A 16,100-nucleotide genomic window follows, 5' to 3' on the forward strand; every position below is an offset into this window, starting at 1 on the left:
ATATAATACAGATGGTCTTTAAAATTTGCATACAAATCGATATATCCTTATCGTGATAGCACCAATGTATAAATAGATTATTTATTCTGTAGATTCTTTGAATGCCATACGTCTTAGTCAAAAACGAAAGTAAAGGGGGATTTCCATACTGCTTAAATATGATTATTTTATTCCAACCAATGAGTTGCACTATATTTAAACTTCCTTACAAACATATAGGCCAAGGCTGTTAGCTGAAAATGTAAACAAACCGAAATTATGCGTTGATATGTACGATGTCTCTCCGTTGCAATTCCTACTTACAAAATGGGAGTAAACTGAAGACAGTGCTTATAATTTCGTTGCTATTGAATTTGATATTACTGGGTGTTTGTTTGGGTTTGAGGCTATGGTGGAGAAACAACCACGACACATCGGTAAATGACAGCGCTCTTCATGGTGAGCGGTGTTATTCGTTCGGCTCAGAGGTCAATTTGTCCAAGGACAGTGTCTGTGTGTCGTGTGATCACCTTGGAGACGACGTCAGGGTCGAGGACACGTTGTATGACGTCATTGTATCATCAAAGTGTGGGAACAGGTTGTGTTGTTATAGAGACAGAGACATCTGGAGTTTGATACATACGGTATGGCGCGCAATATTACTTGGATGTTAGACAATTTTTATATGCAATTTATGATGATATATTTTTGCTCATAAAGACAATCGTCAACTTTTTTTTATCTTTGGATCTTAATGCACGTCAAAACGAAAGTTATTTATCATATTATGATGCAAAAATTATTACATTGACGTGCGTTCTTAACATTATCCAGATATGAATAGATAACAATTTTCCATATAATCGATTATCATGCGATATATGTCAACATACACATTGAGTTGAATCTTGATAAGTTGAATATTTTGTCATGAATTATAATGATTATATTAATCATATTAAATAACTCATTTGTTGCCGATATTGAACATTCTATGATCTTTTGTGAACCATTTTTAGCGTGTCTTAAAGTAACTAGTAAGTTACTTGCTGACATGATTTTTTAGCATGTTGACATAATTTTGGCACATATTTCTTACGCATGTAGGGAGCAGAATTATACCATCATGATGCACGATTTCAGTATATATAATATCTAAGCGTTCAAGATACATGTATATTATTTTGATATCATTACAGGTTTTAGAAATCCCAGATCAGCGATCAACGGAAGGTATGTCTTAACCTCCTCTTTCTATCTTTGCATATGATTTGTTGTTATGTGTTTTATGTAATTTTGTTTAGTTCATAAGACTCGTTGGAATACGATACATAAAGTATTGCTAAGAAAGCCATTGTAACAGTCTGTCATTTCTTGCAGGTGGAGACCTGGCGTGGTGGTATAATCGCCCGGATGCAGCGCACCTGTTTTTGGACCACTCACTCTCCCCTCCCCAATGGTCTCCTAACAATGTCCCCGGTGTCTCCTTCACCAACCTCCCCTTCAACAATAACCGTATATCGATCCAGAGGGAGGGGCTCTATTTCGTGTACGCCGTGTTCTCTCTAGATTTTTCTAACTTCGGTCCCGGTATCCCCCAGGTTTATCATAACATCACAAGTCAGCATCCGTTGCTAACGCGAACGGGACCGGAACTTCACTTCATGAACAAATATGGCGGGTTTACAAAGTCTGGGCAAAATTACCATAGCAGCTTTTTAAGTGGGATTCTTCATTTGAGGCGAGGGGTCGAAATCGCAACACAGATTTCTTTACACTCAATAATAGATATAACAAAATATTCAAACTATTTTGGTGTTTTCAAATTAAATAAGTAAAAACGAGTTTTAAAAAAACCCCACCATGGTCATCATTCTATTGTCATAGATAATTTGAAATTATTTCTTCTTTTTTTAGGGAGTGGGGTTGGGGGGAGAGGGGGTGGGGAGAGAGTGATGTGGTCGTAATGTATTTGACATTGTTAATGTTAACGCATTAAAGTTGTAATAAAGCTAGTAGTAAATTGTTTTACAAATTTCTGTACATAACAAAGTGTGGAGTATTCATTATCTAGAAGTGTTTTATAGAATGGAATAATAAAAAATAAAATATTTATCGAACCCCAAATTTGTGTATTCATTTCATGATATCGAACTGTTGATTAATACTACCATGCCCAAGAGAGGGATGGCGTACGTCAAATAGACTTGTTTTTGAATAATAAATTAGATGAACATACATGTTCATGTAAGCCCTTCTATGAATTGAAGACGAAGAATGCCTTTTAATTAAAAATGCATGGTGCTTTGCGCTAGTTTAGTGGGTACGTTCAAGTAAGAAAAAGGGTACTAAAATAAGATTTTAACACAACAAAGAAACAAATAAAATCTCTCACTTCCCATCAAGACAGCAAATGTTTCAAGTTTAAGACACAATAGTTTAACAATTTACGAGACAAGGTTCTTAGACTATAAACCGAATATAGACATTCATGCATTGAGTTAGAAATTATATTTTTGAGATTTTCATTGAAATAAAACCTACTTGACACCTACATGTTAAAACATGATTATATGAACTGTAAAACGGTAATTTTTTTTTAATTAAATTCTTTCCAAAGACTAAGATACATCAATTTTAAATTGTCGATTAAATTGTATTTCATATTTATAAGATGACATGTGAATTGAGAACATTTTACGACAATTCTAATTATATTCAAAGCAGACGTCAATTGGCCTCTTGTACCCCTACATGTATGAACAAGGCAAACCTGAGGTTGACGATCAATTCTAGATGTAAATGTGCTATTGAATATTTTGAAGACGACCTGTTTAAATGTGTTTATGTGCTAATCAAGGGGAGAGAGTCGAGAAGGCGACCCCCGCCTCTTCCCAACCATTAGAAATCACTTATCTTGAAAAGGTTTTGGATCCGCGCCTGTGTTTGTTTGGGTTTTTCTTTTTTGGTTTAAATAGCGAGCACTTTATGCTCGACTATCTTGACCTCGTTGGAATAGTAGGTGTTTCAAAGAACTAATCTGTATCGTGTCCTGTTTGGAGTTTCTTAGTAATCTTAAATTCAGTTAAGAATATAATAATCGTTCTGGTTGATTTCATTGTACTAGCTGAGATTTCCGAGAACAAAACTGAAATGAAATGATTACTCGATAGGCCTACTGAACCGACTAATCGAGAGTTCAAGTTGATAAAATCCCGAATTCGTCATAATATTTAAAGTTAGAAACAGGAAGGGATTATCATGAACTAGGTCTTTAAACGTGAATAGCCCAGAAATACTTCAGAGTTATCATTGGAAATTTTCTTGGGTTATTACATAAAAAAAAATATATAGATACTAACAGCAAAATTAGTTCCAACTTTGATGTCGGTCGTACACAGTAATTTTGTTTTAGTTTCAGACACTATTAGAGTGCCTAGCGTAAGACATTGAGTAAACTGAACTTATCAAACAAGGAATAAATACTATGCTGAATCTAGGTTCTGAATCTAGTGATGTATACGATAGATTCTTACCACAGCCCGCAACAACCCCGCATGGAGATTTACATGCAACTCAAATCAGAGAATCGCCACGGACTGAGAACAATGGAAGGCACGGAGCAGCATTTACCATCACTCTTTCAGTTTCTCTTGTTCTTAACGTGGTCATGACGTTATTTGTCGTTTTCTACGTCATATTTACGATGAAGCAGGTGGTAAATCATAAGAAAGACAGTGGATTTTCTGTGTCCGAAGAGGGAATGGCTGGAAAGGAGAACTCTGTGAAACAGTTGACTGTTTGTTTACCTTGCCAACATCTCATAGGGCAAACACAGAACTTTGAAGTATGTTGTCAAAATTCCACTGAGTCTGCTGTGCTTCTACTAAAATTGGTAAGCATGTCGTCAATTTGCTATTCCGATGCTAAGAGAGATGTTTCTATGATTTTTGAATGAATAACTTTAACAGTTTGATTGAATTTGGAGCTCTTTATTATTATTTCAGCTCTTAAATGCAAGGGAAAAGAAAAAATCTACATTAGTTTTTGGGCAATATCATATTTCTGCAACACAAGGTAATGACTTAGACTTCATGTTTAAATTACATGTAATTGCAACAATCAACCATTTTACAAAGATACAATATTTCGCTTTCGTGAATTTCATGCATGTAAAACTGAATCATTATGGCATTAAACTGATGACTTCCCACTTTTACATTATGCCTGTAATTAATATTACTCATCTGTACTTTACATCCTGTTTTGAACATTTCAGGTAGAAAACGGGTATCTCTTAAATCTTCCAGTATAAAATCCCCGTCCGATTCTATATTACTTCCATCAACATTAAATAGAATCAGAGTCAACAAAAGCGGGTATTATACAGTATTTGGAAACTTGTGTTTCTCCGAGAAAGACATTACTGGAAAGTCGGAGTCTGTGATCGCGACTTTGGAGCAAGTACACAATGGCTCCAAGAGAACAATTTTCAGCAAGACAGAAGTCGTACATTGGGACCCTAATACTTATGTTAGCATCAGCTTTATGGAGAATATTTGGTTAAACGGAAACACAGAACTATTGTTATTTGTCAATCGTCCAAATGTATTGTATAAATTAAAAGACTGTAATACAATAGGGCTATATAAAACGCATTAATAAAGAATTTTAAAAGGAATGACTTGTTCAGGGTTTTTCTTTTTGTCTTACAACCAGTTGAATGTACATGTTTGTAGCTCTAGGAAAAGAAGAGATATTTTAAGAAAGTGATACTCAAGAAAGCATGCGTAATCATTAAAGCTCGACGCTTTCTTTAATAGGGAAAACGAAAGGTTATTGAGGTGTACAAAAAGCATGTATTATGTTTAAATAAAATTACACTACTGGGAAATCCAACGCATGAAATGCTTTTGAAACTACTTGAGAACTTAGAAGCCATTGAATACTAAGAGGATTGGCTTTTTAATGAGTTGTAGAGAGAATTAAAAACCAAATGGACATCTGATTTTCGTCTTTCTTCCTAGAAACGATATAGACAATTATTCGAACTGTAACATCATAAGCCGATTGATTTTAAAAACTACCGAAACCGAAAGTAGCATAGGTCGAATTCCAATTGCGTTGTGTGTAATTGGATGTTCTTACTAAAGCAGACAAAATGGACGGAGGTGAAGAGGAATCGGTAAAATGGTCAGAAAGAGACGTTTTTGTACGGAAAGAAGATGAAAAATCTGGATGTATAGATATACATTCCGCGGAAAAGACTGGCTTTAAACATGGATGTTCAGTGTATCGTAAATCTTTACTATTATTATGTTGGACAATTTCTCTTGTGTTAGTGGTTATATCAGGGATTTTACTCTTATGCATTGTAAAGACTAATCACAGGAACCAATATGAAAAACCAATGCATTCAAAACTTTCGTCAGAACAAAGGGCGGGAGATAACTCTGTGTGTGTTCCATGCCAGGGGAAGGAAATTTTTGGAACTGCAAGCTATTCTTTTCTTTCTAATAAATTGTGCTGTACAAATAGTCAGTCTCTGAATACATTGATGAAACTGGTAAGTAAAATGAATGAATGAATGAAAAATGAATGAAATTTTCAACCAAAGAAATGTAAAATGGGATCTTAAAGTGTTGCGCTTTTCCCTGTATTGAGGAAGATTTTTCTATATGTTCAAAGTAATTTTTACAGCAAATATGATAAATATAAGTTTTAATTATTCCCATTATTCTCTTTCTTAAATTAGAAAGTACATGCAATACTAGTACATGTAGTTACCAAATAGTTTACAACTTGGATTGATGATAGATAACTCTAAACATTATAATGTTACTTCATGTACATTTTCATGTAATCTACTAAATTATATAAGGAAAATAGTTAAACATGTTTTTATGAGTTTTTAAGGGGTTTTTTTTTTCGATAAGAAGTATAAACACGCATTCGCAAATATAGCGAAAACTAAATTGTTGCCGCGAAAGCCTTTAGTTGATGAGTTATGATAATTATCAAAGATGTTATTATTAGTATACGGATTGAAATGTGTGTGTTTATAGCTTGTAGGACAATCAAAAGATAAAGGGAGAAAGGAATTGATTAAAGAAAGAACGATTATAAATGGTAAGTTATATCATTGAAAAAATGAGTCCATTTATAACTTAAAAGCGATCTTGATGCCTGAAAAAATCTTCTTAACATTGATAACTCTAAAACTGTCAATTTATTTTGTTAATATGTTTCAAATATTACAAAATTGATAATGTGAACAGTCTCCTTTAATCCTCCAAGAGAATTTCATAAACTATGTAAAGATTTAGTTAAGTGACCTGTTAAGATTTTAAATTTCAGCTGGTTCACAGATCAACAACTTCACAGTACCTTCATCCGGGCTCTACAGCGTGTATTTTCACTTGATAATCCGGGTTCCTGCGAACTACAACAGCTCCAAATGTTCCGTAAAAATTTCCGTACTGGACAAATCCAGCTCCCGCGTCCTGTCCCAGGGGGTCCTTCTAGAGAAACCTCTGCCGACGGGAGGGTACGAGAGCGTAGTGCTGTTTGAAACTGTGCGGCTGTTGAGAGGAAGTTATGACGTACATATTGACGTTTCTGATGACGAACTTTTATATAGATATCCCGGTAGCACCGGTATCACTGTGTACAAAATCTAATTGAATGTTGTTAATGTATGGGTATTGTAATAACGAAAAATAAGTTATTAATCAATGAAAATCGTGGTTATTGTTTGGTTAACAAAGCATTTCATTTTACGATAAAAACATTTATATTGTACATGTATTTAATTGGTTGTAACTTTTCAAAGCACACAGATGTGATGATTAATAACGCCTTTTTTTATGTATTTCGTCCATCTACATGTTTATAAATTATATTTAACATGTGTAACATTCTAATAAAATTGTTCTATGAATTGTATGAAATATTCGTAGACTTTTAGCACATAGCACATGGGCTATGAACAAACATAACCATTAAAAAGTAGCATACGCCGGGCACATCAAATATCGATTCGGAAAGCTCAGCAGTGACTTAGCGTCAAATTTCAGTTGCAATTCTTATTTTGCACATTTAGTTTTTCTAAAGTTTCGTTTCGTTTGAATAAAACTAAAAAAAAGTTTTCATGTCATTTGAAAATCAATAAGACGCCCAGGTAAACATCCAGCTGCTGTGCGTTCAGTGAAAGTTAACAAATGAATATTATCTTTATTAGAGCCATTTTGTTTTTAAAATTACTAGAGCAGTGCAGGGCATGCATATACATAATACATACTTATTATCAGTACTAAAAAGACATGCTGATATCATTATCTTAAATTCTATTTAAATGCACATTTTTTTAAAAACTTATTTTCAGTGCATGCAGGTCATCGGTGTGCGGATTTCCCGCTCTACTTTCGTTTTCATAACCAACAATGAAAGGTCGAGCGACTCGTTAACCTACAATTGTATAGTTACAAGATGATTTGATGATAATGTGTCAAATTACATGGGCACGATGTAATTAAAAGCCCGATGGACGTGATAAAACAGTTTCCGTCTATTTTGGGTGCAATCACATGCATACTACATCAAGGGAATGTGGGTTTGAACACTTCAGACAGTTATGAAATTAATCGATCTAACGAATGATTTTGCTGCTGGAATTGTAAAAGTAAAAGTACGTTTTAATGGAATTCAGTAAAAACATGACCCCCCCCCCCACGCATATTTGATATAAGGACACCAAATAAATCATATTAACAATATTAATAATGACTGTTTTTTGGGTGTGTTTTTTTAACTATCAAATCGTGCAATTCTCGACAATGAAATACCTTTTTAAAATTCAGACTTACAAAGGTCAATAAAAGTTAATAGAATGAAAAAATAGCAATTTAAGCGCCAGCTCAGTGTATTCATGACTCATGTGTAATTGGTGTCAGAGGCGGATCCAGCATTATGTGGAAAAAGGGGGGGGGTCCGATCAATGAATATCAATACGCGTACAATTCAGTACAGTACACCTGTCGATATTAGTAAATTTTAAAAACAAAATACTTTCACCGGTTTAGAATTATCAATTTTTACAATGTTTGAACAAAAGGTAAGAATTATAAAAACCCCAGCGGGATTCACAAACTCACGACTTACATTCGTAATTAACGCTCTGACCCATTTCGCTACGCTGTAAGGTAACAATTTTGGGAGAGAAAACATAAAATTGTTTATACTTGATTTTGTTTAGTTCAACATAATAAGTACGTGTCCCATACCACCTTTTATTCGTCAACCCCCCCCCCCCCCCCCCCGACTTTTTAAAACATTTTCTCTAGGTATAATTCAACAAGCAATTATCAAGTCAATATCTATTTCAGAGAGCACATACATTAAAGCAAGTTCTGCCAATTTTTATTAACTCAATTTTAGTGTTTTATGTTTTTTCTAAAGAGGGATTGCATAATTTCTAGCCTTAATAAACAGAGAACGGGCGTCTGTGCTTGATAGAAACTGTCACATAGGGAAAAAGTATTCAGACAAATTATGAGAATCTATAATTTCAGTGATTTGTTTTATCTAATTGAAGTTTCAATAATTCTTAAATAAAGGGTAGTCCGTTTGTGCTCTTAGTGTAGCTTTACTTTTGATGAATCAAGAGGTGATCGATGCAAACAAAAAATACAAAGAAGACATCATATGAAGGAAAATATATAGCTAGGTAATCTATAGCTGGCATTTCAAGGAACTTAGACACGATTGAGCTCAAAATTTTCAATTTTTTTCATTTATGGTATCTAGAATGGTCATTATGGGTATTTTTAATGATTCGTCAAAATATTGTAAAACAAGTAAGATACAAAGTTCGAAATTCTTTGTTATGTAAACAAAGCTCGAAACTTGTTATTGTTTACATATGTGTAGAATTGGTATACAAATGTTGCTTTTCAGTTAATAATATTATTTATGAACACATTGAATCAGTTTATCTTGTTTGGCAACAGTCATTTTGTCCAAAAATTGGTAATATCTGTGCTTTGCATTAATTGTAAACAAATAAAAAACTCGAGCTTTGTTAACATAACAAAGATTTCTTACCTCTGTATCTTGCATGTAACTTGATTTCTTAACATTCACGTTTGTGTCGATCATTCAAAATGCACAAATAAAAAAATTTCAAACATATTAAAAAATAAGATTTTGATATCAAATCGAGTATGGTTTCCTTTTATATAAAGAAACATGTAATATAGATAAATCTATGGATGGCGTCTCACCGAGAAAGCCTCAAAGTTTTCAGGGAGCTAGGTCTAAAAACTACTAGCCCTAAGGTAAATGTGATGTTATTTTACTTGGTGCAAACAACAGCCATGTACATAATGCCAAAGTAAATTGTATATAGATCTAAGCCTGTTTTGATTGTACGCCTGTAAACAGATGGTAAAGATGGTAGCTGCTTTTTCATGCTTGAATGTTTTTCTTCGTATAATTTTTCGTATATAATATATATATATAAATCTTGCGATAAAGTCACTGAAAGCTTCAAAGTGACAACGACAACACGATGCTTGAGGTTGTTTACTTTACGTCCGTGGTTCTCTGTGTGTTAGGTAGGGCTTCTAATTTGATAAATCGATTTCGTTAATAAGATTTAGATTTATTATAAAATTATTTTCCATTTATTTAAGTAACATATATACAAATTATATAAAACATGTAAAATAATATAAAAAACAATGCTTAATATTTGAACATAGTGAAAAATTTTCCTTTAAAATCAAAAGTGAGGGATCAACTTTTAAGTGATTTACAATATCTAAAAAAATTTTTTTATCATCATGCTAACGTGAATAAGTCTTTGCACAATAACAGGAAGTGATGCACCTTGCCTCAACGACGGGGGCACCTGTCAGTACGACCACTTGCCCTGTCCTGGGGGATACGTGTCTGGTCTCTGTTCCGGGGCGTCCAATCGCCGATGTTGTCAATCTTCAGGTAAATGTAGGCTTACATACAGCAGTTCTCGTCACCATAAAGGCCAAATTTAATAAAACCTTTGTTTGTGTTCCATTTAAGACATGCAAATATTGAAATGGAAACACATAGATCCGTAGATGTGGAACAATTTATTTTATTATAACTGTTACAGTTGTTCTTTTATCAAACTTAATATGTTGGATTGTGATAAAATATGTCAGACTTTTTGACTCCGACATGTTAAGCGTTTCCTGGCACGCAAAAGGGAATTTGGTGATAATTCTCAAAAGTTTTTTCAGTCTCAAAATACTTACTGTTTAGCTGTTTTAGTATTTCGATAAATTGATCACTATTTTAGCAAGTGTTAGCTGCAGATCTGTAGATCTAAAAAGAAAATTTGGGTTGGAAGACCGTAGACTGGGCGTAGAGCTACAGTTTCCCCCGTAGAAGAAACTTGCAATTTACAGCGCACAAAAATGCGCTAGTTTTGCCTTTATAAACATTTCCCTATACATTTTGTACTTTTAGATACCAAAATTTCTTTAACAATTTACTTTTGATATCATTTAAACACCTTCACCATCCACGTAAAACAGGAGGTTTTAAATTCACGTGCATATATAAAGTCGCCATTTTAATACGTAAACAAATCACACTAGTTCCCTTTAAGGGGATGATGAGGGTGTTTCAAAGAAGTATATATTACGCCGTAAATTCAAACTTTTCAGCACGTAAGAACTATAACTCCCAGGTTGTCCATCCGAATTTTTTTTTTCTGTTTGGGAGCTACAGGCCTTCAGCTAAGCAAGTGCTATATTTATTTCGATAAAAAATTAGGGTAGGCTTGTACTTAGTACATACTGACGCTGGGAACCCAAGACATTATACCTGCTATTCTTTGCATACAGAATGAGATAACCAAATTCTATAAACTATATAGAATTACAGTAACCAAAAGAATCTAAAATAAATCTGTTAAACAAAATAATCATGAGGCATGATGACACTATACCTCCAATGCACTAACAGTGTACATTGTACCAAATAAGATTTGAAAATTTCTGATTTTATCAACTCTTATTTCTGTTTCGCTATGGGCGTAAGTGATTGATGGGGTCGATAAGAGCAAATTGATTTGCCTTTCGAGACAAATATCCCTTCGTCTGTAAATAAGTAAGGCAATTTATTTTATTCAAGTGAAAAAAAAAAAGTTATGCCCCTGAATTTTAAATTTTGAAAATCATGCAGTTTTATGATTTATTTACTCTAATTCAGAAGCAAATAAAAAGTGGGTGTTGGGGGGGGGGGGCTAGACTAACCGTCAGAAATCTTGACAAGCCCCCCAAAAAATTCTACCGAAAATGTCGGGGCGGGGGACGGCAGCTTCCTGTTCTTTCAATTCTTTATATGTAAATTTAAGAAAAATTATGTTTCCTGCAGCAAAAAGTGGGGGGGGGGGGGGCGGCTGGCCCCTCCCTGATGCTGTGTGCCTGATGGTTAGGTCTAACTTGGCTAAAAAAAAAATAGCCACCCCGGTTCCTACGCCTATGTAATTAGACTCTGATTTGTGGACTAGAGCAATTTTTGTAAGTTAGCAATTTAACCATTGTGAGGATTCATAAGTTATTCATGGACTATGGTACAACTACATGTATCTACATTTCTTAATTCAATGCAAGTTAAATTTCAAGAAACAACTGATTTTGTTGGTGTTCAAATAATGATAATGAAACCTTATTGTTGTGTAATACAAATTCGTGTACGAAACACAGGAAATAAAATTTAACTTAACAATTTACATTGATTAATTTTTCATTAGTTGGTTTGTAAACTGGACTTTGTTGGGATTATAAGAATTGACGTATGTAATTATAAATAATGTTAATCTGATTTTTCAATTAGTTATTTACGTAGTAAATAAATAAGCTTACATACATGTATGTTTAACCAAGCAAATCACTCTAAATATTATAAGTTTATCATTCTTGGAACAGAAAATGACGTATCATTTCGTAGAAACACCTAACGACATTGTTTTGGTTTGCCCAATTTTTAACTGAAGCGCGAAGGTTGAAATCATTTGACGGTCCAGTGCCCTTGGTTTTTACTTATGAGATCATTCCCTTTAATACCATTTGTAACTGATTAACTTAAATTTATTCATTAAACAGAGTTGCTAGATGCAGTGATTAAATACCTTTAGATACATGTGCATAGTTTGCAGAATCCTGCACGGTGAAAAAAAAAGTAAAAATCGATATTGGGCGTACCAATGAAAATACAGGTTATTTTGTTTTTGTTTTTTACACAAAGAAACTGTTTTAATGTACCTGTTATTTATTTTTAAGAGAGAGAGTGAAGAAAAAATATTTATGTGACATAAAGATTGAAAATCTAACGAACCGGTTTTCCTTAGGCAATAAATACCCTATGTTTATAATGGGACGCACTTTTCAGATTACATAATGTAAAGCACTTTTCAGATTAAATAATGTAAATGATGAATAATGACAGATGTTCAGCTGTTTAGATTCACATCCGTGTATATTTCACCTCCGTAATGCATCGCATAAAACAGTCTGCGGCGAGAACTTCACTGTGTCAAGATGAGAATTGAAATTGTTTATTTTGCATCCCTGGTACTTTCAGCATTTGGTAATTTTTTGTTTCCGAAAGTCGGTTTACATTTTAAAAAATTTTGTTAAAAAATTGAAATGTCTGCAGACTATTTCATTTTGTGAGTTTTTTTTAAAAGTCTCTTATGGTTAACTTTCTTTTTTGACAGGAAGTGACGCACCGTGCCTCAATACCGGGGGCACCTGTCAGTACGACCATCTGTCCTGTCCCGGGGGATACGTGTCCGGCCTCTGTTCCGGGGCCTCAAATCGTCGATGTTGTCAAGGTAGGTTATAGAACAACAGTATTAGACAGGTACGAAGCAAACTTTTTAATAGTGAAGTGGGAGGCGAGATCTCCACTCAAATCTTGTCAATCCCTTAAAATATATATCCACACCAACCCTCAAAATACCAATCCGTGGGGTTATATTTAGAACTGTGATAAATTTTCCTATTTTTAAAACAGTGGGGCAGTTCCTGTGGAATTCAATTTCAGAAAAAAATGTCTCAAAAATAAAATGGAATGGGGGTGGTGGGGGAGGGGGCGCCTTGAAGTATTCTTGATGTGATTTTGTAAGTATAATGTTTCTTTAATATCAATCTGGCTGAAATGAAAAAAGCACTTCTTCTCACCGTGCAAAATTGTATCGCCTTTCTAATAATACACAAAATATACATCGCCGCCATCTTGATTTTTTCCTGGGACGATCACATCAGCCTGACTTTACGCCTGTTGTTCAGTATCGTTGTCTTGCTGTCGGTCCTTCAAGACAATATCTTAGTTAACATCAAAGTCTAATTAAACAGCATATATTTCATTTGATACAAATACTTCGTTATTTTGTAACTTCTGCTTCGGAAATGCGATAATTGGCCAAAATGGGGGAGGGGGGGGGGGGGTTACGTATATTCAATTTCTTTATTCCATCACGTCATATCTTCCTCTCCAATCTGCAGATGAACAAACGTGGAAGGTGAAAATAATAAGCGGTAACCGTAAATTACGTATACAGTTTAATAGTTAAAAATAGACATTGATTCAGTCTTTGTTTTTACAGGAGATGATTCCGCATGTCTTGATGAGGGAGGTACTTGCCAGGACGATAGTTTGTCCTGTTCCGGGGAATACGTATCCGGACTATGTTCCGGGGCATCCAATCGGCGATGTTGTATAGGTATATTTACTTTCTTAAAAACAATAGTTTACATTTTGTATATATTTCTCTTTTGTTTGTGTTAGAAATATTTAACTGTAATACATGTATATCAAAAACACGTCAATTTAAATCTGACCATGGTGTATACTAGTATATGAACAGAAACCCTTTAATGCCTTATTTGAAAAGATTAACCATTGCTTGGTTTAATGAAAGTTTAGCAAAAACTAATATAACAATTATGTATTTTTAAAAATCGATCATTTATTTCTGTTCATTTTCCCTTTCTCATAAAATATTCAGTCGTTCACATTGTCTGGCACTTTTTTCCAATAGAAACGAGCAAAGCACGTTTTAATTAGTATGTTTTATGGCTGTGTATCATTCATAGCCCTGGCACAGCGCGTTGTTTTTTTTATTTACGAAAGACGATACGTAAGTAATGAATGTATACAATATCGTGAGCAGTGAATTGGGAGATACCTCGTAAATTATCTAGCGTGCTTACGCTTGTTGGAGTGATCGATTGCTGTTTCACGTCCTGTTAAGATAATTTTTACCCAATGGCATTCATATTCAATAAGATAACGCCTTTCTAAGTACAACAGAAGAAAAGAGACTGAAGGATGAACATTTATTTACATTTTCATTAAATCTTTTTTCATCGACACATAATTATTTTCTCGTTATAACAGAAGACTCAGCATGTCGTGCCAGAGACGGCACATGTCAGGACGACAGTTTGTCCTGTCCTGGAGAATATTTGTCCGGTCTATGCTCCGGCGCATCCAACCGGCGATGTTGTATAGGTACATTGTATACTAAGTCTTATACATTTATAAAATGATTATTAAATCGATGTTGAAACCCAGTTTCTTTGCTTTGAGTGCGATTTCAGTGCATTGATAATGGTTTGTCTTACAGCTAAATATAGTTTTTTTTTTCTTTTCTTGGACTCAACAGTAATTCTATAATATAAAATATTTGCTCAATCGTATGTTTTACAGTATAATCAGTACTTTGATTTTCTGTTGTCGTAGGAGCGGATAGTGGTATGTGCTCTAACGTGAAAGTCTACTCCCGCGCCACCTGGGGGGCAAGGGACCCCACCAGTGTGTCCGCCATCTCCACCCCCGTGGACCTCTTCTTCATTCATCACACAACAGGAAGTCGCTGCTATGACTTTTCTACATGCGCAGCAAAAGTGCGCAACACTCAAAACTATCACATGAACACTAAAGGTATGTACATCTAACAATTACAAATGAAAATTTTCAGTCGTATTGATTGCAATAAATCTTTCCTTTAAAAAAGTTAGCAGGTTTTATTAATTAATTTTTTTCCTCAATAAAAATCTTATCATTTTACTGATATATCAATATTTACAATTTTAGTAGTGAACAAGATAAATCGGGGTTATTCATCGATTCATTCATGCAAAATGACTATTTAAAACATTTTGAGAAATCGTAAACTTAGGTTGGTCAGACATAGGATACAGTTTCCTTGTGGGTGAGGATGGCGCAGTCTATGAGGGTCGCGGCTGGAACAACGTTGGAGCCCACACCTCTGGTTACAATAGTCAGTCCTTTGCCGCGGCTGTGATGGGAAACTTTATGACCACGAAACCGAATACCGCGGCTTTAAACGCAGTGAAGAACCTGATCCAGTGCGGCGTGAACCTTGGCCACATCACCTCCAACTACAGACTGTACGGTCATCGTGATGTCAGTAGCAGCTCCTGCCCCGGGGATGCTCTCTATAACGAAATCAAAACGTGGCCGCATTACAGTACTGCTGCACCGTAATGCTACATGTATATATATGTCCTACACACAGGAAATGTTATTGAACAATTAAAAAACATTATAAAGTCATTTTTGTTATTTTTTTGTTTCTGTATTTTGACATAATGTGGTCATGAAAACGAAATGAAACGTGACTGTGATACATGTATGAGTATTATTTAACATACCATCTTTGCTAGCTAAGGGTTTTCGGTTCACTTCGCTCACCTTGGCTAGCGAAGACGTTAACATACGGGCAATAGTATACATATTGCATACTTAGTAATAAATACATGTGATACAGATGACATCACAAAACTCGTATCGGCTTCCGGGTCTGATACAGGTTTTCAGCCCTAGGGCTAATACGGATCCGTATCACACTCCTTGCAGAACTCCTCTGCCTTTTTTATTCGTTTCGGCATTTGTGCATGTTTACAGACGAAAAAATAAAACATTTGTTACAGTCGACATTTTTAAGTGCAATTGAAAACTTCAAATGCTAGTAAATGTTTTAGAGAAGTTAATTTTCAAAACTGAGGAAATTACGGTTCTGTAGTTACATGTTTAGTAACACA

The 16,100-nt window shown here is 34.5% G+C and overlaps 4 protein-coding genes across 5 annotated transcripts; all 4 read left to right on the forward strand.

Annotated features, from left to right (window-relative positions):
* Positions 1-206: 206 nt before the first annotated feature.
* On the forward strand, positions 207-2,106 carry LOC128181214 (uncharacterized). Its single transcript, XM_052849524.1, has 3 exons — positions 207-623; positions 1,179-1,212; positions 1,360-2,106. The coding sequence occupies exons 1-3, from the start codon at positions 276-278 to the stop codon at positions 1,815-1,817; spliced, it is 840 nt and encodes a 279-aa protein (XP_052705484.1). The 5' UTR covers positions 207-275; the 3' UTR covers positions 1,818-2,106.
* A 1,109-nt stretch (positions 2,107-3,215) lies between these two features.
* On the forward strand, positions 3,216-4,660 carry LOC128181213 (uncharacterized). The gene is made up of 3 exons (XM_052849523.1): positions 3,216-3,874; positions 3,987-4,056; positions 4,259-4,660. Exons 1-3 carry the CDS (start codon positions 3,467-3,469, stop codon positions 4,639-4,641), a joined length of 861 nt encoding a protein of 286 aa, XP_052705483.1. The 5' UTR covers positions 3,216-3,466; the 3' UTR covers positions 4,642-4,660.
* A 114-nt stretch (positions 4,661-4,774) lies between these two features.
* LOC128181215 (uncharacterized) lies at positions 4,775-7,566 on the forward strand. The gene is made up of 3 exons (XM_052849526.1): positions 4,775-5,545; positions 6,045-6,108; positions 6,337-7,566. The coding sequence occupies exons 1-3, from the start codon at positions 5,141-5,143 to the stop codon at positions 6,657-6,659; spliced, it is 792 nt and encodes a 263-aa protein (XP_052705486.1). The 5' UTR covers positions 4,775-5,140; the 3' UTR covers positions 6,660-7,566.
* A 1,914-nt stretch (positions 7,567-9,480) lies between these two features.
* On the forward strand, positions 9,481-15,612 carry LOC128181072 (peptidoglycan-recognition protein SC2-like). Of its 2 annotated transcripts, XM_052849323.1 has the most exons (7): positions 9,481-9,593; positions 9,856-9,978; positions 12,746-12,862; positions 13,637-13,753; positions 14,431-14,544; positions 14,776-14,976; positions 15,215-15,612. In XM_052849323.1, exons 1-7 carry the CDS (start codon positions 9,548-9,550, stop codon positions 15,541-15,543), a joined length of 1,047 nt encoding a protein of 348 aa, XP_052705283.1. In that variant the 5' UTR covers positions 9,481-9,547; the 3' UTR covers positions 15,544-15,612. The 2 variants fall into 2 exon arrangements, with proteins under 2 accessions (XP_052705283.1, XP_052705285.1); XM_052849325.1 differs by lacking the exons at positions 9,481-9,593; positions 9,856-9,978 and adding an exon at positions 12,487-12,615.
* The last annotated feature ends 488 nt before the right edge of the window (positions 15,613-16,100 follow it).

Source organism: Crassostrea angulata, chromosome 4, assembly GCF_025612915.1.
Source record: "Crassostrea angulata isolate pt1a10 chromosome 4, ASM2561291v2, whole genome shotgun sequence".
NCBI lineage: Eukaryota > Metazoa > Mollusca > Bivalvia > Ostreida > Ostreidae > Magallana > Magallana angulata.

Coding starts and splice junctions, on each gene's coding strand:
- LOC128181214 (XM_052849524.1), top strand. CDS start 276: ATGTCTCTCCGTTGCAATTCCTACTTACAAAATGGGAGTAAACTGAAG. Junction 624..1,178: donor TCTGGAGTTTGATACATACG/GTATGGCGCGCA, acceptor ATATCATTACAG/GTTTTAGAAATCCCAGATCA. Junction 1,213..1,359: donor AGATCAGCGATCAACGGAAG/GTATGTCTTAAC, acceptor CATTTCTTGCAG/GTGGAGACCTGGCGTGGTGG.
- LOC128181213 (XM_052849523.1), top strand. CDS start 3,467: ATGCTGAATCTAGGTTCTGAATCTAGTGATGTATACGATAGATTCTTA. Junction 3,875..3,986: donor CTGTGCTTCTACTAAAATTG/GTAAGCATGTCG, acceptor TTATTATTTCAG/CTCTTAAATGCAAGGGAAAA. Junction 4,057..4,258: donor TCATATTTCTGCAACACAAG/GTAATGACTTAG, acceptor TGAACATTTCAG/GTAGAAAACGGGTATCTCTT.
- LOC128181215 (XM_052849526.1), top strand. CDS start 5,141: ATGGACGGAGGTGAAGAGGAATCGGTAAAATGGTCAGAAAGAGACGTT. Junction 5,546..6,044: donor TGAATACATTGATGAAACTG/GTAAGTAAAATG, acceptor GTGTGTTTATAG/CTTGTAGGACAATCAAAAGA. Junction 6,109..6,336: donor AGAAAGAACGATTATAAATG/GTAAGTTATATC, acceptor TTTAAATTTCAG/CTGGTTCACAGATCAACAAC.
- LOC128181072 (XM_052849323.1), top strand. CDS start 9,548: ATGCTTGAGGTTGTTTACTTTACGTCCGTGGTTCTCTGTGTGTTAG. Junction 9,594..9,855: donor CGTGGTTCTCTGTGTGTTAG/GTAGGGCTTCTA, acceptor GCACAATAACAG/GAAGTGATGCACCTTGCCTC. Junction 9,979..12,745: donor CCGATGTTGTCAATCTTCAG/GTAAATGTAGGC, acceptor CTTTTTTGACAG/GAAGTGACGCACCGTGCCTC.